Genomic DNA, 25,805 nt, shown 5'->3' on the forward strand with positions numbered 1-25,805 from the left:
AACAAAGGAGGAGGATACAATGCTTGATAAGAAATGTACTCATTATCTTGCCCATGTAATTGTAACCCCTCTGTACAGTATTTTCACAATAAAAGAAAAAAAAAAAAGAACCACTAAGGGTCGGGCACCAGCGGCTCACACCTGTAATTCTAGCTACTCAGGAGGCTGAGATCTGGGGATCTTAGTTCAAAGCTAGTCTGGGCAGGAAAGTCCATGAGAATCTTATCTCCAATTAACCACCAGAAAACCATTAGTGGTACTGTGGCTCAAGTGGGAGAGTGCTCGCCTTGAGCTAAGAGCTGGGGGACAGAGCCCAGGCCCCGAGTTCAAGCCCCACGACCAAAAAAAAACCAAAACACTAATAAAACAACCCAGAGAAGCCAGCAATGCCCTGGAGAAATAAATTTAAATATAATTCATAATTAATACTCATAACTTAAATTCATTTATCTTCCAAATCACTATCAGCATACAGAATGCAATACTATGACTCCACTATACCACACCTATCCTAATTTACTGCTAGCAATTTTGAGGCCTGGGTAGTCTGGCTATAAACATACTTCTTACATCATACATTTTACATCTTACATTTTAAAAAATCTTTGCTTCTTTTTAAGATGATATACAATTTTCAAGCAAAAGATGAGAGACTAGAATACTTCTAAATACTTCATTTTACAAATAGGGAAACTGAACTTCCCAAAGGGAAAGATACTGGTTCAAGATTACATAAATCAGTGGAAAATAAAGCTAAAACTCAAATGGGTTGTCAATCTAGTCTTTCGCCTAAAAAAATTAGGCACTAATTGGCATTAAAAAAAATCAGTGTCAAAGAGGAAACTTGGAAAAAAAAAACAACAACAGGCATGTAGAGTTTTGGGGGAGTTATAGACAGCCCAAGGTTTAATCACCCAAGTTTTACACATACTTCTATTATGCATTAGTTGAGTCATTTTGGGTAATTCATTTAATTTCTCTAAGCCTAATCAACTTCTTTGAGTCTATAAAATGGGAGTAATAGTCTTTACTCTAGCATCCCCAAAGGCCATGGTGAAAATCATATGAGATAATTCACCAGTTAGCATATACCAACTGAGGTAGTGTTACCACAACTAATAGGACAAGAGAAGGAGAAACAAAAAAAAAGAGATTTGACAGTAAAATCCATCAGTATCAAATGTACAATTCTGCCTAGAATTGATCTTTATCTTAAATTGTAAAAAATTATGTGTATATGTTTAAGTTTATACACACAGCAGATACATGCACACATATCTACATATATCCAACATTATTCATATGTACACATACGAATGAATACATAATTACCTAAATTATATGTATATACTCTATGCACATATTTATTCACAAATACTTAGGTAGACTATAACTTCAAATACTGCCAGGAACATGTCACCTGTGCATATTTATATACATGCATACAAAAAATAGCTTCTAGTCTGATATTTCTGTGATAAATGTAGGTTCTAATTTCCTGACTATAGAAAACTACTACAACTACTAGAAAACTATATACCCTCTCACGATAATGCCTTCTTGGAATGACACAGCCCTTCAATCGAAGAAGTGAGACTAACGTAGTTAGGACAGATGAAAGGAAGGAAATGCTGCTGGGAGATGCATGACCCTCTCCTGAGCACTATCACGGCAGCGTGAGTGAACCTGCAGTATGTCATTCCCACCATCTGTCCCCTTTGATACAAGCCAGGTACTGGCTGGGAAAACCATCCTTCAAAATCAGCCAGTTAATCCTGGTTCTCACCTTTCCCAACCCTTTGAAGGAGGCAGCATGAACAAACAGCACTAGGCTGAGAAGGAAGACTAGTCTAGACACTGACTTTAAAGAGGTCTTCTTTGGCCTTCATGTTTGCCAAACATGGGGTGCAGGTATACCCTAAGGTACTTCTTGCAATTTCCAGAAATACAGGCCTCTCATACGTTATCCTAGAAAATTTCCTCTGCTGGGCTGGGAAGGTGGCTCAGTGGTAGAGTGCTTGCCTTGCATGCTTGGGGCTCTGGGTTTGATTCCTCAGCACCACATAAGCAAAAAGAAAAAAAAAAGCCGGAAGTGGCACTATGGCACAAGTGGTAGAACACTAGCCTTTTGCTGAAGAGCTGAGGGACAGTGCCCAGGCACAGAGTTCAGGCCCCATGACTGGACCCCCCCCCCAAAAAAAAATTCCTCTGCTGTGGATGGGGGTATTCCAAAAAAATCACTAGAAGGGAGTAGTAAAGTAGAAAAAAAAGATCCTCATAACTATATGAGACTTGAAATCAATCCCACTATACTATTAAAAAACACTCGAGAAAAAGTGAAAGTGTGAGCTCAAGAGGTAGATCACCAGCCTTGAGCGAAAAAGTCATGGGAGAGTGTAAGGCTCTCAGTTCAAACTTTAGCACCAGAGTACACGCACATGTGCGCACACGCATGCGCGCGCGCACACACACACACACTCCACTATCACCAACAACAAAAATACCAACACTCTAAAGTCAAGTTCTGGTAGCTCATACATATAATCCTACTCAGGAGGCAAAGATCTGGAAGATGAGTTTAGAGAGCCAGGGTAGAAATGTCTGTGAGCCTCCATCCATAAAATAACCAAATCAGCAAAAAGGTTGGCATGGCTCAAGTAGTATGGTGCCAACCTACTCAGCAAGTCTGAAGTCATGAGTTCAAGTCCCCCAACCAGCAAACAAACAAAAAACATAATCCCTAGCATGCATATACTATTCAATACTACTGGCTTGATTTTTGTCTGCATTACTAACCTAAGTGATATATTATTAGTATTAACTAATGATATTAAAATGAGACTGATAGTTAAATTTCCATGGTGCTGCTATAACTTATAAAAATCTTTTACATCAATGAACTCACTCACTTATTCTTCAATTATACCCTTTTGAGATAGTATTATTCCCATTTTGAAGCTCAAAGAAATGACATGACAATTCAAACCTAGAGTCAGAATCTAGACCTTTTAGCACAAAGCCTGTGTTTGCTGTTATACAATATCATTCTATTTTAAAATAAGAAATACACATCTGCATGCACACATGCACACACCTGCAGTTTCAGAATGAAGGCAAGTTTGAAATTGATGCAAAAGCCAAGCATCTCTGTTATCAAATTCCAAAATTCCATCTTGGCAAAAGTGGTACCTCCAATCTTTCCCCTTTCTTCTCTCATGCTAGCCTAATAGGAACACAAAGCTTTTCTATCCAGATTAACGCCACCTCCTCCTATGACTTGTCTGGACATAATCCTCATACCTGTAAAGCTCATGTACTTCTGACTGTTGGTGGTCTTCTTAGAGTTGTAAAATTCTAACACATCCAGAACAGCCTGTGGGTTTTTCTTTTGCTCTGATTTAGTGATATTTGATGTTTGAAGCAAGCGGGCCCACTGCTCTGGCATGCCCTACAAAAGAAATATGCAAAGTTTTCAGGAAGATATAGTTCCAAGGGAACCTAAAAGAAAAGCAGATCTAATCCTGCTATCTACTAGCAGCTTAAGAGGAGCTTATAGTCATTCCTTTCCCTCTATTCCCTCAGAATTCCCACAAGCTTATTTTTATAATATTCTCCTTATTGTGGGCATCAGATCCTAAGATGTTTGTCACTTCACCAGGCTTTACCTCCTTTAGAGTAGAGACCATGTCTGGTTTATTCCTGTATCATCAGTGCCCCATACAGACCCTGCTATCATGATTTCCCTAAAGAAAGGTTTGTTTGGACTGGTGGGAAGGTAGAGGGATATATAGATCAGTGGGAGAGTATTCAAAACCTTGGGTTCCAATAAAAAAAAAAAAATAATAATAAATATAAAACCTTCTCTAGGTGCAAAGTGGAGATTCAGTAACTGGTCCTCTCATGAATGAAAGGATATAGAAATAAGGGTCTTGGGCAAACAAAGAAGCATCAGGATGATATAGTATCACCTTTAACAGCATATAGCCACTTACTGTAAACTCCCCTGTGACAGCATCAAAACCGACATGAATTGTGTGCTCAAAATCTGAAGGAAGAGAAATCTCTGGCCGCTCCTTCTCCTTCTTCTTATTTGCTACAAGAGAAATAGGGAAAGGGAAATTTTAAAAGTACATCATTAAGCTTTTAGACTTACTTTAGCTTCTCATTGAACTCATAAGCTCCTGTAGAAGGCAAAGTCTATCTAGTTCACATATGTATTTACAGACCAACTATGGACCTGGATTGAAGTAAATGCGCAGGGCATGTAAAATGGGAAGGAAAACACAAGAGGATCTAAAGTATTAAGCCAGTTTCACCTTTATCTCACCATAGTGTAGAGTCTAGGTTCTTCGCCTCCCCCATCTGAACGACAAGGACAGACAGGATGGTCTTTAGGGCTATGCTACCTCCTACACTCTGTATCTATTTAATCAGGGAAACAAGCACTCTACCTAGATTTCTTCCTAAGATGACATTTTCCTAAGAGTTTTTAACTGTCATTTCATAGCTATTACTTCAAATAATGATCCTGATAGGCAAATTTCTCTCACAGATTAGGAAATTGTGGCACAAATTTGCTGGCAGTTGTTAAGCAAGTGAAATAAAAGCAAGGCCTTTAACATTCTAGCTTAGTACTTCTGAAGAATTTCAAGTTGAATTAGGAAAACAAACTTGATGTACCAATCAAGAAATATTATGAACTTACTGTATGTGTACAGTAGTATACATTATTTCCCTTTATTCTTACAATCATATGAGCTAAATATTACTGAAAGTCATTTTACAAATGGAAACACTGAATAATTTCATCATTAGCTAATGAGGGCTGAGATCTGAACCCAGGTCTGATCCCTAAAGTTTTTTTCCTCAGTATCTTTATGAGAACCATTTGCCTCCATGCCAATTGCTAGGGTTTAAGCTATTTTTGCATTTGGCAATTGTCCTCCAGAAGCAGCTGCTTTGAGAGAGAGAAGGTTAAGGGTTATACCAGGGCCCAAGTCAAGCATTCATTATGCTACAATTCCATCTGTCTTGTTCATAGTTAGAATATGTAGGACATGTGTCAGGGCTTTGGAACTGCTTTCTGTTGGGAACTACTTTCTATTTCTAAATTCTTCCTGATCTATTACCTTTTAAAGGTTTCAGGAAAGTACAAGCCAATTCATGTTTCATTTAGATCTTACAAATACATATTATATGTAGTATACTGTTATATATTACATATTATTTATATTGTATATTATTCATGTGAACATAGAAGGCAATGCTAAAGTTAGCCCGCCTCTACTAGTCACTCTTTGCTCTGGGACCTTTCAAATGTCTCACACACTCCTAACTCCTCACTTTTTTTCTCCTGTTCTGGTCATCTTTACTGATTCAAGTTCTACTTCATCCAGAAAAGATTTCCTAACCTTTCCTTCCCCTGTGAATTCCCAAGGCACTGAGTCTGCTACACTACTGTGTATCTTACTCATTTCCTGTCTTGAATGAGTTCTTGCCATTTAAATAAATAAATATATATATATATATATATATATATAATATTATAATCTTAAAACCAAAATCTTGGCTTTTAATTAAGATCATTATGCTTCTAAATCCCAAACATAACCTACCACAGAATTTATTTAGTTCAGGAACATCTTAGAAAATACTAGGAAATGACCTTAAACCATCTAATTCCACTCCCAGAAGAAAGAGGCCCTGGGAAGTAAGCTCTGACTTGCCCGAAGTCACAGAACACTTGGTAGAAGACTCAGTCTACCTGATCAAATCTTCAGCTCTTCAATTATACCCCTTCCATTATCTCTTTTGACTGATTTGTTTCAAATATTTCATTTGTCCATACCCAGAGTTTAGAGAATTCTGCTTCTCACATTAGAAAGAACTCTTAAGATCTTTTTTGGCAAACTAGTACTTGGGTCTGCTTAGTCTTAGTGCCCAAAATCATTTAATCTGGCTTTCCCATTAGCTCTGTCTAAATCAACAGGAAGCCTATATTTAGGGCGAGAAAAGGCCATTCCTTAATTCCATGTTGGAAGAACTGTGTTCAGAATTATTTTATAAGTCTCATAAGAATTCTGAAGAATGTAAGCAATAATAATGCATGAGTGCCACCAAAAGTACTACCAACTCTTAACAAGACTGTGTTTACACAGTATTTTCTATGTCTTTTTTTTTTTTAAGGCAAGAATGTCACTCTATAGCCCAAGCTGGCCTTAAGCCCTGGTTCTATTGCCTATGTCACCTGGTGCTGTGCGTACCACCACTCCTGACCTTTTTTCACATCTTTAATCCTATATGCCTTTTAGCAACTCTGTAATTATTACTTAGCCATATCACAGGTAAGATTACTAAGGCTAAGAATGGTAAAGGAACTTACCAAATGTCACAAAGGAAAAAATAAGAGTGACCCCCCCCCCAAAAAATGAGTCACAGATGCTAAAATTCTAAGCACAGCTTTTTTTTTTTTTTTTTAAAGAGCATCCTTGTCTTTGTTGCCCAGGCTGATTTCAAACTCCTTGGTTCAAGTAACCCTTCTGCCTCAGTGTCTCCATTAGCTGAGACTATATAGGCATGTCATAACATCTAGCTTTAGAGTTTCTTCTATATTGTATCTTTTCCATATTGGAGACTAAGTGAATATAACAACAAATAGGATAACTACATTCATTAAAAACAAACTAAATCAGTTCTACTGAAAGCACTAGTGCAAAAGACTCTAAGTTGGAAGACTTCAAACTCTTTGTAGTATCCAAATGCTTTTAAGAATGAAAGAGGGAGCTGGGCACTGGTGGCTCATGCCTGTAATCCTACCTACTAAGGAGACTGAGATCTGAGGATTGCGGTTCAAAGCCAGCCCAGACAGGAACATCCATGAGACTCTTATCTCCAAATACCCACCAGGAAACCGGATATGGTGCTAAGGCTCAAGTGGTAGAGCCCTAGCCTTGAGCTGAGGAGCTTAAGGACAGCACCCAGGCCCAGAATTCAAGCCCAATATGAAGAAGAAAAATGAAGAAAGAAGAAAGAGGAAGAGGAGGAGGAGAGGAAGAAGAAGAGAAAGAAGAGGAGAAAGAGGAAGATGAAGAAGAGGAGAAGGAGGAGGAGGAAGAAAAGGAGGTAGAGGAGTAGGAGGAGGAAGAAGAAGAAAATAGAGCAGTCTAGAAATCAAAAGACACTGGTTCAAATTCAGACTTCATGAATTTTATGCAGCATGTAACCACACTGATTTGCTAAACCCATGAGTACTTATATTGTATAACATAAAAGTCCTTGGGATCAAATCAAATAAAGGTCCAATCCCAGCTCTGCCATTCCCTACCTAGATGTCCTTGGACAAGTAAATAAACTACTGTAAACTGCAATTATGTCTATACAAGGAAATATTTATCCACCTAAAGCAACTGGTGTGTTTCACAAGCATCAAAGCTCCTAATACAACCTAACAGACATTCTATAAGTGGAGGCTGAAGAATTATTGTTCTAGTATCTATTGTTTCTATTTTTACTGTTTTTTTAATTGTGAAAATAGAGAAGTACAGAGGGGTTACAATTACATGGGCAAGATAATGAGTACATTTCGTATCAAGCATTGTAGCCCCTTCCCATCCCTTCCCATCAGCCCCCTGCCCCCCCACCCAATCTTCCTCCCTCCCTCCCCCCTCCAAAGTTGTAAAGTTCGTTTCGACATAACAACTTGTACATCTCATTGTTGCAATGGGTCCACCTGTATCCCTATTTAAATGATTTGTTTTTTCCCTTCCCCTCCACAAATTATACCAACATCAAATACAGTGAAAGCAGGGGTTATTATACTGTGGGGGAGGGACATGCAAAGCAACAAAGAAATAATCTTATAAATGTGTTAGAAACAATCACATGAAAGAAAAAAACAGCTGAATACATATCTTAGGGTTCATTTCCCTAACATCAACTTATCTGTTTACTGTTTTATTATTCTTAGTGTTTCTATTTTTATTTTGAGGATCAATTAATTAAAGAAAATGTATGGCATTGTAAACTATAAGCTTTACAAATTTAAGTAATCATTAGTAAGAGAAATATGAGAAACTAACAAGATTTCTCAAGACACTGGTATTTCTCAACCAATTCATCAAAATATGGAAATATGGCTGAGATTAGAAAGAAGAAACAATCACCTGATTTCACACTATTAGAGATCTTAGGTTTGAGGACACTATTAGAGAGCTTAGGTTTGAGGAAATAAAGTAGGGAAAGAAACTTGACATCACCTATCCCAACTTAGCCATATCCGTGGCCTAGTCTACTTGGTTTCCTGATGGCTTGAGAAACTGAAGTTAACCCTGCAAAGTAACATGTTTCAGGATAGGCACCAAAGTTTTAGCACAAGTCACTGGCCTTATTTATTTTTAAAATTATTTTTAAGCAGCACCTCTCATTGGCTCAACTGAGAGAATCTTAGCGCAAAGCAGTAAAAAAATTCCAAACTTGGGAGAGATAAACACTGATGCAGTCCAATGTTAAAATTAACTTTGCTAAACTCTTCCCAAGCTCAGAGAATTCCACTTTGGTCATGAAAATGTAGCCAGAAAAAGATTCCAAACTAAATGCTGCAAGACTTCTTCGAATAAACCAAAGGCTCCAGGTCCTAACCACAGGAACCAGGCTTTCCACATGGAATTCTGCAACTCAGCGCCACTTATTACATCCCTTCAATTATGGCTTCTTCTTCCAATCATGTATACATCCCCCAGGCACACACTGAGGCCATACTGAAGGTCAGCATTAGGTAATACCCACAGACATTCTTCCCAGTACCAGATCTCAACCAACTATAGTCTGAAAAGAACTCTTTCTTGTCTACATACAGACACAATTCTGTTCCAAAATATAGGTAGAACCAGGCATTTATATTTTTTTAAAGTACTATGGGTGAGTAATCAGGGTTCAGAGTAGCTAACCAAGTTACAGTACTATGTGATGATGGAATAGATATTTTAGGAAGACTTTAGTTCCCACACTCACTCTTGCAACTTTCTCCCTATGAGACCTTGAACTATTCATTATTTTCTAAGCCTTAGGCTCCCCAATGGAAAATAAACTGTGAGAATCAGACAAAATAGTAAATGAAATTTCTTAAAAATACATAAACCAGCCAGGCACCGGTAGCTTATGCCTGCAATCCTACTTATCCAGGAGGCTGAGATGTGAGGACTGTGGTTCAAAGCCAGACTGGGCAGGAGAGTCTGTGCAATTACTATCTCTAATTAACCACCAGAAAACTGGAAGTGACACTGTGGTTCAAAGTGGTACAGCACTAGCCTTGAGTGAAAAATGTCAAGGGACAGTAAAAGCCCCGTGACTGACCAAAAAACCATAAACCTTCTAAGTGTATTGTTTTGCAGTTTAGAAAATGCTTTTGCATCCACTGTGTCAAATGGCAGAAAAAAAACTACTAATGATAGAGTAGATGGGAACCATGATTATTCACACTTTACAGATGAGGATATTAGAATTAAGTGTTATTTTTAAAATAAATCACAGAGTTAAATGCCAGAGGCTGACTTGGTTTAGGTTCTCAGACCAATTCTCTATGTAGCAAATATAAATTCTCAAATAGTAGGTGCAGGGCATACCACTTCCAAGATTAGCCTACACTGCTATGTCCCTCTAGGTTGTTGCCTGAGCAAAATTTCTAAACAAAAGGAAAAACTTCAGTTTTTTTGTTATTTTTTATTTTTATGTATTTATTAGCAATAGCCATCAATGTTCCTAAAGCAGAAGGGTAAAATCAATGTGCTCCAGGTATCTATAGAAAATTAATAACAAGAGAATGAAAGAGGTTATTACTTCATTTTGCAAGAACTCCTAACTCTCAGTTTTCTACTGCATTTTCAACCTACTGAGATACATTTTGAGGCTTTGGTCTTTGAGGGTGATACTTATTTTCAGACTAGATTTGGCCTACAGGAGGCACTCAGTATTTCCAAAAGAACATTTAGGTCTACTCTATCAATGATTAAAGTACTTCATAATAGCCTATTTTCTTTTCACCTACATAGTCAAGACTTATCCAATGACATCTTTGCAGTACCTCTTTGATATAATTATAGGATTTCTAAGCTAAAAGAAACTGCACATAATCTGATGCTCTGCTCTAACATTTTCATTTTTTGGTGCCATCCTAGGGATTGAACTCAGGGTCTGGGCATTGTTACTGAGGTTCTTTTGCTCAAGGCTAGCACTCTACCACTTGAGCCACAGCTCCATTTCTGGCCTTTTTGGTGCTTCAGTGGAGATAAAGAGTCTCATGGGCTTTCCTGCCTAGGCTGGCTTTGAACCATGCTCAGATCTCAGCTTCCTGAATAACTAGGATTATAAACACAAGCTACCAGTACCTGGCTGACTCTTTTTTTTTTTTTAAAGATGAAGGCATTGATGTTTATAGAAGCAATTAATACAAACCCAACTTATATGAGAAGACTGTAACACAGACATCTAGACCCTCATTATCCCATTCAAGATTTAAGGTTGTCTGAAGTGTTCAGTTCCAATGATGTTGCTGCTTCTACTTGTTGCTTCAGGTAACAATCTTCTGTTTTTGTTTTTTGAAAAACCAGCTTTATATAATTCACACACTACAATAATTCACCCATACAGTTCACATTCAACAGTTTTAGCATTTTCTCAGTGCTTGGAAAATATCACCACAATAAATTCTGGACATTTTATCACTCCAAAAAGAAACTGAACCTCTTAGCTCTCTCCCTCTAATGCTATCTACTCCTTCCCCTCTACACTAATAAAGAGAGAGAGAGAGAGAGAGAGAGAGAGTGTGTGTGTGTGTGTGTGTGTGTGTGTGTGCGCCAGTTCTAGGGCTTATACTCAGGACCTAGATGCTGTTCTTGAACTTTTGTGCACAAGGCTAGTGCTCTACCACTTTAGCAACACCTCCACTTCTGACTTTTTGGTGACTGCTTTGAGAAGAGTCTCATGAAGGGGCTGGGAATATGGCTTAGTGGTAGAGTGCTTGCCTAGCATGCATGAAGCCCTGGGTGCAATTCTTCAGTACCACATAAGTAGAAAAAGCCAGAAGTGGCACTGTGGCTCTAGTGGTAGAACACTAGCCTTGAGCAAAAGGCAGCTAAGGGACAATGTCCAGTCCCTGAGTTCAATCCCCAGGACTGGCAAAAAAAAAAAAAAAAGTCTCATGAAACTTCCTGCTCAGGTTGGCTTTGAACTGAACTGAACTGAAATCCTCAAATCTCAGATGTGAGTTACCTGACTCTGTACCAATATATCTTTTGTCTATGAATTTACCTTTTCTAAACAATTTATAGAAATGAAATCCAACATGATGTGATCCCTTATGAATGGCTTCTTTCACTTAGCACAGTATTTTCAAGGTTCATCTATGTTGCAGCGTAGCTTAGGACTTCTTTTTTGTTAGCAAAATTACATTTTATTATATGGATACATCACGTTTCATATCCATCCATTAGACAACGAACATTTAGGTATTTTTACTTTGGGGTTATGAATAATATGCTGCTATAAACCATTAATGAACTGGTTTTGTGTGAATATGTCTCATTTCTCCTTGGAGGAAACCTCTGAGTCATATGATATCTCTATATTGTACCTTCTGAGGAACTGCCAAACCATTTGCTGAAATGGTACATTCACTTTACATTCCAATCAGCAACTGTTAAGGGTGGCCAATAGCTCTACAACATCAGAAACATTTGCTATTATCTGCCTTTTTTCTTATAGTCATTCTAGAGGATGTAAAGTAGATCTTATAGTTTTGATTTGTATTTCCCGGATAGGCAAAGATATTGAGCATCTTTTTGTGTGCATATATGCCATTTGTACAACTCCTTTGGAGAAGTCTGTTAAGATCTTTTGCTCATTTTTAAACTGAGTTATAGTATCTTTTGAATTATAATCATTCTTTATATATTTTAAGACACAAGTCCTTATGAGATAAATAATTTGGGGAAATTCTCTTTGTGAGTTACCTTTTAACTTTCTTGAAAGTGATGGACGAGAATCAGAAGCTAATGACAACTATTTAGAGATAATTCTTCAGCAAGCCATAAGAACAGAGCCTTTACAAGGATAAATAGGAACTTTACTTTATATCAACAGTCATCTAACACATAAAAGGGGGGAAAAAGCCTCTATTTTGTACTACCTTGTATATAAGGATATTGGTGATTTTTCCAGTTAAATTGTTGAGATCCTGACTACTCTTCTGGAAGTTTTACTAGTAAGAGGGAAATAAGCCAGGCAACAGTAGCTATCCTCTACAATCTTAGCTATTCAGGAGGCTGAGATCTGAGAACTGGAATTTGAAACCCACCCAGGAAGACACATATAGGAGACTCTTATCTCCAAATAATCAGCAAAAAGTCTGAAGTGGAAGTATGGCTGAAGTACTAGAGTACCAGCTCTGAGCAAAAAAGCCAAAAGAAAGCACAAGGAACTTAGTTCAAGTATCAGTATCACTTACTGTAAACTCCTGGTGAGTCCTAGTTATCTCTGTTTCCTTCATTCTCAACCATTTCTTGATATTTTTACTGATATTTAATTCCCAAATCTGGGTGTTGTATCAGGTCAGGAAATCCAAATGAACACAAGGCAACAAACAATTTTTTAAGTATTCCAAATAAAACTAATTTGGGAAAAAAACTTGCAAATGAAGACATTTCAAATTTATTTCTGCCTTGTGATTTCAAAGCATTTAAAAACCTTGAAAAGAAAATAAGTAGCCTCAAATTGCCTGAAATTACAATACCCAAAAAAGAAATGTACTCATTACTTGATTTATGTAACTGTAACTCCTGTGTAAATATAGGTGTATACCACCTATATTTATTTTTTTTGTCACTCCTGGGGTACTCAGGGCCAGAGCACTGTCCCTGAGCTTATTTTGCTCAAGGCTAACACTCTACCATTTGATCCACGGTGCCACTTCCAGCTTTTTCTGTTTATGTTGTACTAAGAAATCGAACCCAGGGCTTCATTCATGCTAGGCAAGCACTCTACCACTAAGCCACATTCCCAGCCATGTAGATCGCCTTTATAATAACTAATAAATAAAAGTAGAAGCTGGAAACAAAAACTGTCAAAAATCTGTTAAGAGCATAATAACTCTCTTAGAATTATGCTCAGAGATAGTTCTGCACAATGTTCTATTTTGCATTTGGCTTCAGCCACTTTAAGAAGGAAAAATTTTAAAAAACAGTTAATCAGAAAATAAAAGGTAGGGCTGGGCATGGTGATTCATGCCTATAATCCCAACTATTTGGGAAGTAGAAATAGGATAGTAATTTAAGGCCAAAAACTAGAAGTTAGATCCTATTTAAAAGAACAAGCCTGTTGTGGTGGCAGGCACCTACATGAGAGGTGGAGATAGAAAGATGACCACCTCAGGACAGGCTGAGGTGGAAAGGAAAGAGCACAGCAAAGCCTATCTGTAAAATAACTAAAGAAAAAAGGAGGGTGACACAGCTCAACTAATAGATCACTTGCCTAGCAAACTAGGCCATGAGTTCAAATAAATAATACACAGTAACTGAGGGACAGTCGCCTCACACCTTTAATTCTAGCTGAGCAGGAGACAGAGATCTGAGAATCAAGGTTCAGAGCCAGATAGGGCAGACAAATCTATGATACTCTCATTTCTAATTAACCAACAAAAAGCTGGAAGTGGAGGCATGGCTCAAATGCTAAGAGTGCCAGCCTTCAGCTTTAAAGCCAAGCAAGAACACAAGGTCCTGAATTCAAGGTCCAGTACTGGCACTAAGTAAACAAACTATTTTAAAAAATTTAGTTAAAAATAAGAGGTATTAAAGACAAATCAAGTCAAGGAAGGTCAGGTCTTTTATCTAGGTAATAAAAGAAAACTCTTTTTAAGCATATAAATCATGACAAAGAGATGAAATACTGTACTTTTATCTCCAGGTAAGATGGATCGGTAAAATCGATCCTTCTTTTTCTTCTCCTCTGGGTTTGGAGGCAGAGGTTTGGAACCATGGTTTAGGGTTGCAGTGTCTTTGCCGCCAGCTCCAATCATAGTGCTGGTGTTTCTCATCGGAGGGGCTGGGGGTTTGTCCTGAGTATCTAGGCCGTTACTTGACATTGTCACCACCAGCAGCAGCTACTGAAATCAGAAGAAAGAACATAATCTGTTTATTTTTTGAACACAAGAAATATATGTTAAAATGTCAGAGAATATATACTAATAATGTAAAGTTCTACTGCTAGAACAGTCCTTGAATACTACTAGCCTATTCTGTCAATACTTACATATTGTAAATGCCTACCACGTGCTCATCACTGCAAAATTCAAAAGGATTCTGTTTTTTGTTTTTTTCTGCATTCCCATATCTGAGATACTGGAGAAAACAGATTTATCAGTTATAACAGATAGATCACTGAAGAGCAGAAATTTGGCCCAGAAAAAAAACTAAGAGGGGAAACCAGTAATACTAACTTTAGAGAAATTCCTTAGCCTCCTGGGTTCATTTATTGACCTATATAAAGTTTAAATGAAAACCTTAACATCATTCCATGTAGTAAGTTCTCTTACAACCTTTTACTTTGCAAACCTTTGGAATGGATTACTAGAAAAACTGCTGGTTTGTTTTTGTTTTGTTTTTATTGTGGAGAACATACTGGGGTTTGAACTCAGAGCCTTGCATTTGCTAGGCAGGGTATTCCATCACTAAGCCACACCTCCAGCCCTTTTTATGTATTGGTTAGTTTTGAGATTAGGATCTTATTTCTTGCCCAGGCATGTTCCTATACCATAATCCTCCTATTTTTCACGTACTGGGATGACAAGTACTTACCACTATACCAGCTTCTTTTGTTGAGATGGAGTTTTGTGGACTTTTCTGCCAAGGTTAACACAGAACTGCAATTCTTTTTTTTTTTTTTTGGGGGGGGGGGTCCGGTCATGGGGCCTGAACTCTGGGCCTGGGTGCTGTACCTCAGCTCTTCAGTTCAAGGTTAGTGCTCTACCACTTGAGCCACAGTGCCACTTCCGGCTTTTTTCCTTTTGTTTATGTGGTGCTAAGGAATCGAACCCAGGGCCTCACGCATACAAGGCAAGTGCTCTACCTCTGAGCCACCGTCCCAGCCCCCAGAACTGCAATTCTTTCCATCTCATTCACCCACAGAGCTAGGATGACTGGTATGCACCACAGTTTACAGCTACTGGTTGAGAAGGGGTCTCACCAACTTTTTTTTCCCCCCTAGGCTGCCTTTGAATCATGGTCCTATTAATTTCAGGGTTACAAGTATAAGGCACTAGCACCTAATAAAATTACTCTTTTTATACATAGTTTCACTGGAACTCAGTCGTGATTCATTAATTTACGTACTATCTGCAGTTTCAGGTTACACTGGCAGAGCTGAGTAAATGCAAGAGACTGTATGCCCACAAACCTGCAACACTTACTATCTGGTCCTTTACAAGTAAGGTTTTCTACTCCTAGATTCAATCATTTCTCTAGTATCTCTGTCCTCTAAAATTAGGTCTGTGTAAAGTATGTGATGGTCAAGAAGATAATTATCCTGCTGAATTTACTGGCAATTTTTAAATGCTTCTGGAAAGCAGAAGGAATACAATTTTTAAGAAGAAAGCTGGGCACCGGTGATTCACATCTGTAATCCTAGCTACTCTGAGGATTACAGTTTGAAGCCAGCCTAGGGAAGAAAGTCAATGAGACTCATCTCCAATTAACCCCCAGAAAAACAAGAAGTGGTGCTGTGGCTCAAAGTGGTAGAGCACTAGCCTTGAGTGCAAAAGCCCAGGGACAGTACTTAGGCTCTGAGTTCAAGCCCAGGACAGAGGGGGGAGGGGAGGGAAAGGGGGAGAGAGAGAGAGAAAGGGAGAGGGAGAAGGAGGGAAGGAAGGAGGGAGGGAGAGAGAGATAGAGATAGAGAGAGCACCACAAAACTGAGGCTCTAAGTATTCTGGAAGTAGGTAGGATAATTGTCTGAGATTGGTCTCAGCATAAAACTCAAGACCCCTCTGGGAAGGTGGCTCAGTGGTAGAGCACTTGCCTTGCATGCCTGATGCCCTGGGTTCAGTTCCTCAGCACCACATAAGCAAAACGAAAAAAAAAGCCGGAAGTGGCGCTGTGGCTCAAGTGGTAGAGTGCTAGCCTTGAGCTGAAGAGCTGAGGGACAGCGCCTAGGCCCAGAGTTCAGGCCCCACAACCGGACCCCAAAAAAACAAAAACAAAAAACCCAAGACCCCACCTGAAAAATAACTGAAGCAAAACACAGACTGGCGGTATGGCTCAAGTGGAAGAATACCTGCCTAGAAGCACAGGACTCTGAACTCAAACTTCAGTATCACATATAAAAAGTGTAATTATCACCAGGAACTTTTAAAATATATAGTTACTATGGCCTGACCCCCTCACAACTTTTGATTTAGTATGGTTGAGTTGAAACTAAAATTCTGTATTTTTAAAATTAATAATTCCAGCCAGATACTGGTGGTTCATACCTTATAGTCCTAGCTACTCAGGAGGCTGAGATTTTAGGATTGTAGTTTGAAACCAACTGAGATAGAAAAGTCTGTGAGACTCTTCTCTCCAGTTAAACAGCAAAAAGCTGGAAAGAAAGCTGTGGCTCAAGTAGCACAGTCATCCTTGAATGAAAAAGCTAAGGGAGAACAAGAAGCCCTGAGTTCAAGCTCCAGTACTGGCATAAAAAAGAAATTAGTCATTTCCAATACCAGCCACATCTGAATACACTGCTTCAATAATCAACTATTTAAATGCTATGAACAAACAAAAATTTCTTTCTTTCTCTTTCTTCCTTCCTTCCTTCCTTCCTTCCTTTCTTTCTTTCTTTCTTTCTTTCTTTCTTTCTTTCTTTCTTTTTTTCTTTCTTTCTTTCTTTCTTTCTGTGTGTGTTTGCATATACCATGGCTTGTACTCAGGGAATTTTACTCTCATCAAGCTTTTTCGCTAATGGCTTTTTCCACTCATAGCTAGTACTCTACCACTCATGCCACATCTTCAAAAAAGCTTTTTACTGGTTAACTGAAGAATTTCCCAGACTTTTTTTTTACCCCAGACTGGCTTCAAAGCTCAATACTTAGATCTCAAACCTCCTGAATAACTAGGATTATAGGCATAAACCACGAGAGCCTGGCCTTTTTAACATTTTCTAAAAAATGAAGAACTACTTATCTCCCACATACAGCTTTTTCCTCAATCTTCAAGAGCCATCAGTGATCTTAAAACACATCACTGATCTATTTTTTTTAATTTACTGATATGCCCAAGAATAAAAACTAATGAAAAGTCCATCTATCCCTCTCATTTTTCACCCTACTACTCCAACTTCCCCTTCACTCCAGTTACACCCATCTAAAACTTCTTTAAGTATGTCATAGCTTAATAGTTCTGTCCCTTTGCACTTGCTGTCATCTCTCCCAGAATGCCAATTTGCCTGTCCTCATGCTGTGAATCCACTCAGTCTTCAAGGCTTAATTCTATGGGTGCCATTTTGGAAGGGTTTGACCACCAAGAAATTTGATGTACTTTCCCCCTAGACAATGGATACATTTCTATTTATTTTATTCCATTATAATTGCTTACAGGTATGCCTTCTCCAGGAGCCAGAATGTTCCTCAAATGTTACAACCAATATTGTTATCTTTGCAATTCAATAACATCCTATAGGAGATCTAACTTATTGAGTAGACTCAATAAATATTTAAATAATTCAATTTGCACAATGATCTCTGTGTCTGTGTGTCTGTGTCTGTGTGTGCACACTTGTGCACATGTATGCACATGTCTGTCTGGGTCTGTCCTGGGCCTGGGTACCTGAACTTGAGCTTTTTGCTCAAGGCTAGTGCTCTACCACTTGAGCCATATCTCCATTTCTAGCTTTTTGATGATCAATTGGCAGTAAGAGTTTCATCGATTTTCCTGACCCTACTGGCTTTGAACTGCAATCCTCATATCTTAGCATCCTGAGTAGCTAGGTTTACAGATGTGAGCCACTGATTCAAGCAAAATGATCTATTTTTAAGTTTGGCAGTATATATGAAAGAACTTCAAAGTCTTTCATGATGTACCTAACAAATAAGGCACCATATATTTGAAGTATGCCTCAGAAATTTCTAATCTAATTATACATACAAACCACCATGCTCTGTCAATGATGTCTCCCTTCTCTGAAAAAAAAAAAAAAAAACTTATCTTTTCAAGCCAAATTCAACAACTGCTCCTTGCTTTTTCTTTCTGAACAAAAGAAATCAAACTGGCTGAAAATGTAGCTTAGTGGTAGAGCTCTTGCCTAGCATACACAAGTCCTGGATTGAATCCTCAACAGTACAAAAAAAAGCAAAACAAAATAAAAACAGCTGGAGATGCATACGTCAGGGTAGTGTGGTTGCCTAGCGTGTACAAGGCCCCAAGCTCCATCCCAAGTGCCAAAAGAAAAAAATAAATAGAAATTTAAAAAGCAAGGAAAATTTCATTAATCCTGATTGATTCTTGGGACAGTGGGCTTTTTATCCATTTCTCTTTCAATTTTACTTCCCAGATTTGCTTTTGCTCCATCAAGTCCCTCAGCTTCCCTAAAAGAGCATCCAATTTATCATTTCTTAAGTGTATCTTCCCTCTCCAGGCTGCCAGTTTCTAAATTATACCCCTGCAGCCATCTGATACCCTAGAGAAGCCCTTCTCAGCCTCCTAGCTCCTTTAATGAACAGATTCATTGAATAAAAATCCCTTCATGTCCAGTCCAGGACTATGCCCAGAAGGGCTTCACCAACTTCCAGATAATAGTTTTTCTTCATTTCTCAGTCACATTACTATATTTAGAGAATTCTCAGAAGTAGATCTAAATTTCAGAGCAATTCCAAATTACGGCCCAAAATCTATTGAAATCTAACATCCGTTAACATTTTAGTTGTTTATCCTACCTATGCCTGAAAATTTCCAATGACAGAAAAATGTATCATCTCAAAAGACAGCTTAGTCTCTCTTTGGTCATCTCATTTAAATATTGCTTACTTAATATTAAGTTCTATAAAAGTTTAGTGGCATTCTTCTAATCCATCCTAGATAACAAACATACAACAGACAGAAACACAGACTACATTTAATCAATATTCCAAAGCCTAAGGGATCCTAATAATTTATGAACTAGCTATAGTCAAATATTAATTATGAGCCAACTGAATGGCTTTGTAATAAATGCAGGATCACTGTGATATTTCTAAAGGACCACTAGTAAGGTTATATATGTATATATATATATATATATATATATATATATATGATTGGGCAAAGTTAGGAAATCTGAGTATAAGTACTAGATCTATTAATTATTAGCTTATATAAGTCTCATCACCTATAAAGTACAATCTCTATTTTTATTCAGTCTCTAGACTTATACTGGTCAAGGAAAGGAAGTGATCTAGCTAAAAAAAAAAAGCATAGATATAGTACTAAAGTAAAGAAAAAGGATAAAAGACACTTTTCAAGCAGTCACCAGTTTTCAAGCTATTTTCCATAATGAATGAAAGTGGGCATGAGTTTAGGGAAGGAATTTGCTCACAATCACCTGGATTCCTTAGCAACTGGATAAAAAAGAACCAAGATAATCAAAGACTTTAAGATACACATAACACCACAGCCAGAAGCAACTTAAGAGAACATCTAACCTAAACTCCTCAAACTAAGAGGTAGGAATACTGAGATAAAAAAAAAAAGAAAGAAAGAAAAAGAAATGGCCTAAGTTTGCACTGCAATTTAAAGGTAGATAAGAGTCAAAACTATATATCTTTTACTCTTTTCATCTTTTATCTTCAGTGCTGAGGATCAAACCTAGGGCCTTGTGCATGTCAGAGAAACATTCTACTACTGAGCTACATCCACAACCCTTAAAATCTCATCTTTAAATTCTCTTTCAAAGGATTGTTCAATCATATAGCCCTTGAGTTAATTTTAGCCCCTATACATGTAACTTTTCTGACCTGAATTTACCTGACTATTTACATTTAGGTCAGTTACATAAAGCCAATGGCAAAAATATAAGCATTTCTGGGTAGAACCTGATTAACATTTACTAAATGTCTTCCATAAACTAAGCTCCAGTAATGATAAATAAATGCTACTTCTCAAAAAAAAAAAAAAAGCATAAGGCCAGGTATGCTGGTACACACCTATAATCCCAAGTACTCAAGAAGAAGAGGTAGGAGGATCACAATCTAAAGCTCACCTGAGGAAAAGTATGAAACCCAATCTGAAAAACCAGAGTAAAAGGACTACAGGCATGGTTCAGGTGTTAGAGCACTATATAGCAAGTACAAAACCCTGAGTTCAAATCCCACTAGTACGAGAGAGAGAGAGAGAGAGAGAGACAGACAGACAGAAACAGAGAGAGAGAAAGAGAAAGAGAGAGAGGGAGAGGGAGAGGGGGAGGAGAGGGAGTGTGTAAAAAAAAATAAACACAGAGGTATGTAATTAAAGACATGTAAAAGTTGTATACATCCTCTGGTAAATTTGCAGATTCTTCATCCATAAACTTTTACTAAATACTTACATGTAAGGTGCTATGTCAGAAACTAGGCTTAGAGCTGGGAATGTGGCTTAGTGGTAGAGTGCTAGCCTTGAGCAAAAAGAAGCTCAAGAACCATGCCCAGGCCCTGAGTTCAAGCCCCAGGACAGCAGGAAGAAGATAGGCAGATAGACAGACACACAGACAGACACACAGACAGACAGACACACAGACAGATGGAAAAAACATACTAGGTTTAAGTATTTTCATAAGTGAAAAAAATAGATAACTAATGGACAAATAGATAAGGGCTGGGAAGGTGACTCAGTGGTAGAGCGCTTGCTTTGCATGCATGAGGCCCAGGGTTCGATTCCTCAGCACCAAATAAGCAAAAAAAAAAAAAAACAAGCCGAAAGTGACACTTTGGCTCAAGTGGTAGAGCGCTAGCCTTGAGCTGAAGAGCTGAGGGACAGCGCCCAGAGTTAAGGCCCCATGACCGGACCCCCCCAAAAAAAATAAATAACTAAACAGATAAATAAGTGAATACGATATGACCAAAGCCTGGAGGCTCTAAATAGCTTAGTAAGCAAGGAATAAGACCTAGAAAATCACAATGCTAGCCCAATTATAAATGATGCTATGGAACAGTGCAAATATTAAAATGTCTAAACACACAGAAGTTAAAGATTAAAATGAGTTGTGATGTCTAGTGAAGTTTCACCAAAAGATGTTATTAAAAATAGTAACTTGCCAGGTTCTGGCAGCTCACGCCTGTAATCAAAGCTACTTGGGAGGCTGAGATCTAAGAATACCAGGTCAAAGCCAGACTGGGCAGAAAAGTCTCCATGAGACTCTTGTCTCCAATTAACCACTCAAAAACTGGAAGTGGAGCTAGCTCAAAGTGGTAGAGCACTAGCCTTGAGCAAAAGAGCTCAGGGACAGTGCCCAGGCCCCCAGTTCAAGCCTCATGAGCAACAAAGAAAAAAAAAGCAACTTAAAAAAATGTATCAGCCAGCTACTGGAGCTCACACCTATAATCCTAGCTATTCAGGAGATTGAGATCTGAGGATAGTGGGTCAAAGCCAGTCTAGGCAGGAAAGTCCATAAGACTTTTATCTCCAATTAACTATCAAAAAATTAGAAGTGAGCCAGGCACCAGTGGCTGTAATCCTAGCTATTCAGGAGGCAGAGATCTGAGGATCATGGTTCAAAGCCAGCCTGAGCAGGAAAATCCATGCAACTCTTATCTCCAATTAACCACCAGAAAACCAGAAGTGGTGCTGTGGCTCAAGTAGTAAAGCACTCACCTTGAACTGAAGAGCTCAGGGACAGCACCCAGTTCCAGAGTTCAAGCCCCACAACTGACAAAAGAAATTAGAAGTGTAGTGTGGCCCATGTAGCAGATTGCTAGCCTTGAGCAATATAGCTCAGGAATAGAACACAGGCCTTGAGTTCAAGCCCCAAGATTGGCAGAGGTGGCAAGGGGGGGGAGAGAGGGAAGGGGGATGTAAACACACATGCATGTCAGACTAGTTGTCTTTAACTCTGAACTGTTAAGAATTAAGACTATAATCCCTGTAAGCTTTTAAAACACCAATGCTGAAATATTTTTTAAAAGTATACTAATTATCTGTATTTTACTTTGAAATGCATTTTTACAAAAAGATTTAATGGATGAACATAGGGATGTACTATAACATAATATCCATGTCACTATGTAACGTATGTGGCATATGATATTGTGTATAGCTTAAATATGTAAGAATATGTAAGCCTGGTGCTAGCTTAGCGGTATAGTACTTGCCTAACATGTACAAGGTCCTGATTTCAATATCCAGCATAGCACCCCTCCAAAAAAAAGAAGAAAAAAGACACACACACAGAGTGTGTGTGATATATGAAGCTATTCCTCATATGTGTATTACATGGCATGTTGTTTTCATTGTGTATTTTTAAAGACGTTTACTCCAAACAGTATAGCATAAATATATGAACCACTAACAGGTTTATTGCAAGTATTATAATTAAGTATTATGTACTATATAATTGCATGTACTGTAAATTGGGTTTGTTCAGGCCAGTATTACCACAGCAATGTTATGACAGCTCTGATGTCATTAGATAAAAGGAATTTTCAGCTCGAGTATAATCAAATGAGACTGTTGGGTATGCAGCCTTTTGTTGGTCAAAATATCATTCATTATGTAGTACTTGAAACTGTTAATAGTAGAAAAATCCAGGTGATGGGTTCACATGGTACTCACTACAAAATTCTTTCAATAATGGAATTTTTCCTAATGTAATGTTCACAGGGAAAAAAGTAGTGCTTGAGCTCTAGTTTTAGTCTCTGGTAGAGTACCTGGCCTTTAAAAAAAAGTAATTAATAAATGAACCGTTTTGGTAGAAAATGGCAAATGTATCCTAGACCATGGAATAACATAAATATGAGAGCACAGTACAGCAAGCAGATTGCAACATAAAGGACTAAAGGGGTAAACTGACGAAGTGGGGGAAAAATGGTCCTTTCTAAGCAGTTCTAGAGCTGGGCAAAAACTGTTCCATGTGGAAAATAAAGGATGATGCTGTAAGGCTGTGGAGAGATGACAATGAAAACAAAGAAGTTTTGTATGGAGAAAGAGACCAGCTGTTAATCTATCTGCACTGAGGATTCTGGTGCCTTGAGTTCAGAGCATAGATCTTAAGAGTTTAGAAGTCCTCTAAAGTTCCTAACAGAGTTGCAGAAAATCAAAGAGTAGTGTCCCTAGAGAACCTCTTGGACCAATTATCCTTACAACTAAGATTTCAGATATCATTTGGGACCGGTATTTTTGTTGTTGTTTTTACATCTTTACTAGTTAGCAGCGTCTCCCTTCATGGTCTCAAGGTAGCTTCCATTCATCAAGTATCATTGGGGCTGGGTTGTTGTTTTTTGGTGTTTTCTGGTGTTTTGTTGTTGTTGTTGATCATGGGTCTTGAACTCGGGGCCTGGGTACTGTCCCTGAGCTCTTTTGCTCAAGGCTAGCACTCTACCACTTTGGACTACAGCGCCACTTTCTGTTTTATGGTGGTTAATTGGAGATAAGAGTCTCACAGACGGATTGGGATTGGGGAGGAGGGGGGAGGCTGGGAAGGGATGTGAAGGTTAAACAAAGGAGGAGGATGCAATGCTTGGTAAGAAATGTACGCATTATCCTGCCCATGTAATTGTAACCCCTATGTACAGTATGTTCACAAATAAAATTAAATTAAATTTAAAAAAAAAGAGTCTCACAGACTTTCCTGCTGGGGTTGGCTTCAAACCAGGATTCTCAGATCTCAGCATCCTGAGAAGTTAGGATCACAGATGTGAGCCAGCAGCACCAGGCAGGGTTGGTATTGTTAATAATCACTAACAGATGACAGGCTGAAGTTTAAAGAAAACTTGAAAATCTAATAGATATAATTTATTCTCATTTGTTGAAACAAATATATATCATCTACTGTTTGCCAGACTATGCTGGGTACTGGGAATAATGAGCAAGTGTAAAATAGCACAATTTCAGAGATGCTGCTGTTTGCCCCAGGACAGTAGGACAGCAGGCAGGAACTTGAAATGATGTTGATAACAGAACCACTACAACATACTTCACTGTTGCTTCTAGAGGCAAAGGTATAGACTCATAACCTTTAATATAATTTCTAGATAACCCTTCACTATTTAAAAATAACATTATTTAAAATGAAAGAAGGAAAAGAAGAAATAAAACCTACTACACAAACTAATCATATTTCTTCGAATAACCCAGAGCAGCTGCAACTGGCATTGCCAACACTCCACCCAGGACTGGGGAGCAGTGTGTGCCCTTGACACCTGGTTATGAGAATCTGATCTTTAATTAAGTCGTGCCAAGGGGTTTGCTTTGGCAGGGGACTGGAATGCTGCAGCCTTAAATATGCTGAGGGATGTCCTTCTAATGCATCAATCATATTCCGATTATGCAGCCTCTGCCACTTGCTCTGGTTTAGCAGCAAGAATGCAAATGCTGAAGTAGCAGGGAAGAAAATTGTAGGCTGTTTCCTCTTGACTTCTGATCTTCTCCTAAAATATAAATGAGACTACCTACTTAACACAGTTGCCATAAAGAGGGGGGGAAAAGTATATATTAAAAACAAAGAACACCTTGCATGTTGGCTCTCACAAAACAGATGCCAGTAAACATTAGTTTCCTTCCCCGTCTATCTTTATCCTTTCATCTGTACTATTCCCTAAGCTTGTCATTCTATCTCAGTGTGCTTTCATGCGCCTGCCTTTGTCTACACTTGCCAATGCCCCAACTTGTCTGCCAAACAAACTCCTACTCATTCTTCAAGGTCCAACTTGACTCACTTCCTCTATGAAACCCCTCCAGACGCCCGTTACTTCCACCTTTCTCCAAAATATAATGGCATTTTATACAAATGTCTATGTAGCAATTCTAAACTTCATTCATCCTATCACATAACTCATACTTGTGCTCACTAGTCCATGAATAACTCAAGGGATAAAATTGAGTCTGATTAATGTCTATGTCCCCAGGGTACACTGAGCACAGAAATGGTACATACCAAGTAATTAACAACAGCTCACTTTCTAAGACAGCCTGGTTTAGTGGAAAAAAATACAGGAGCTGGAAGGAATCTGAAGAGTCAACCAATTCCAAACCTTTTTATGGGAACCTGAAAATCATAATAGTATAAAATATATCTGCACTCACCAAATGAAATGCTGATAAGGACATGAGTAATTATTAGTCTGATTCTCGTAAAAACACTTCTGGGGGCTGGGAATGTTGCTTGTGGTAGAGTACTTGCCAAGCATGCATGAAGCCCTGGGTTTGATCCCTTAATACCACATAAACAGAAAAAGCTGGAAGTGGTGCCTGGCTCTGCTAGCTTTGAACAAAAGAAGCTCAGGGACAGTGCCCTAAGTTTAAGCCCCAGGACTGGCAAAACAAAAACAAACATTCTTTTGGCACTAATTATAATTTGAGACAGAATAAACAAAGAAAGGTAAGAAAGGGCTAGACTTGGGCGGGGGGGGGGGAACTTCTTACATTTAGACATATGAGAGGCAGCAAAGTGGGATAGAAAGGGCCATGAAAGGCAAATTCACTTAGACATATACCTACCTTATTCCCTACACCTACCTACTTACCTATCTGCACACATTCATGGACACACACACACACACCTTCAGTTCCCTACACCTACCTACTTACCTATCTGCACACATTCACACACACACACACACACAC

General features: G+C 38.4%; 1 protein-coding gene across 1 annotated transcript in view; it reads right to left on the reverse strand.

Moving 5' to 3' along the window:
- The window catches only part of Pak1 (p21 protein (Cdc42/Rac)-activated kinase 1), an 82,800-nt gene that overhangs the window by 48,578 nt on the left and 8,417 nt on the right, over positions 1-25,805 (reverse strand). The window contains 3 exon segments of the mRNA XM_013014161.1: positions 3,301-3,448; positions 3,993-4,093; positions 13,942-14,152. Coding sequence (XP_012869615.1) covers positions 3,301-3,448; positions 3,993-4,093; positions 13,942-14,131 — 439 coding nt within the window. The 5' untranslated portion in view covers positions 14,132-14,152.

This window comes from Dipodomys ordii, unplaced genomic scaffold (assembly GCF_000151885.1).
Source record: "Dipodomys ordii isolate 6190 unplaced genomic scaffold, Dord_2.0 Scaffold22, whole genome shotgun sequence".
Taxonomy (NCBI): domain Eukaryota; kingdom Metazoa; phylum Chordata; class Mammalia; order Rodentia; family Heteromyidae; genus Dipodomys; species Dipodomys ordii.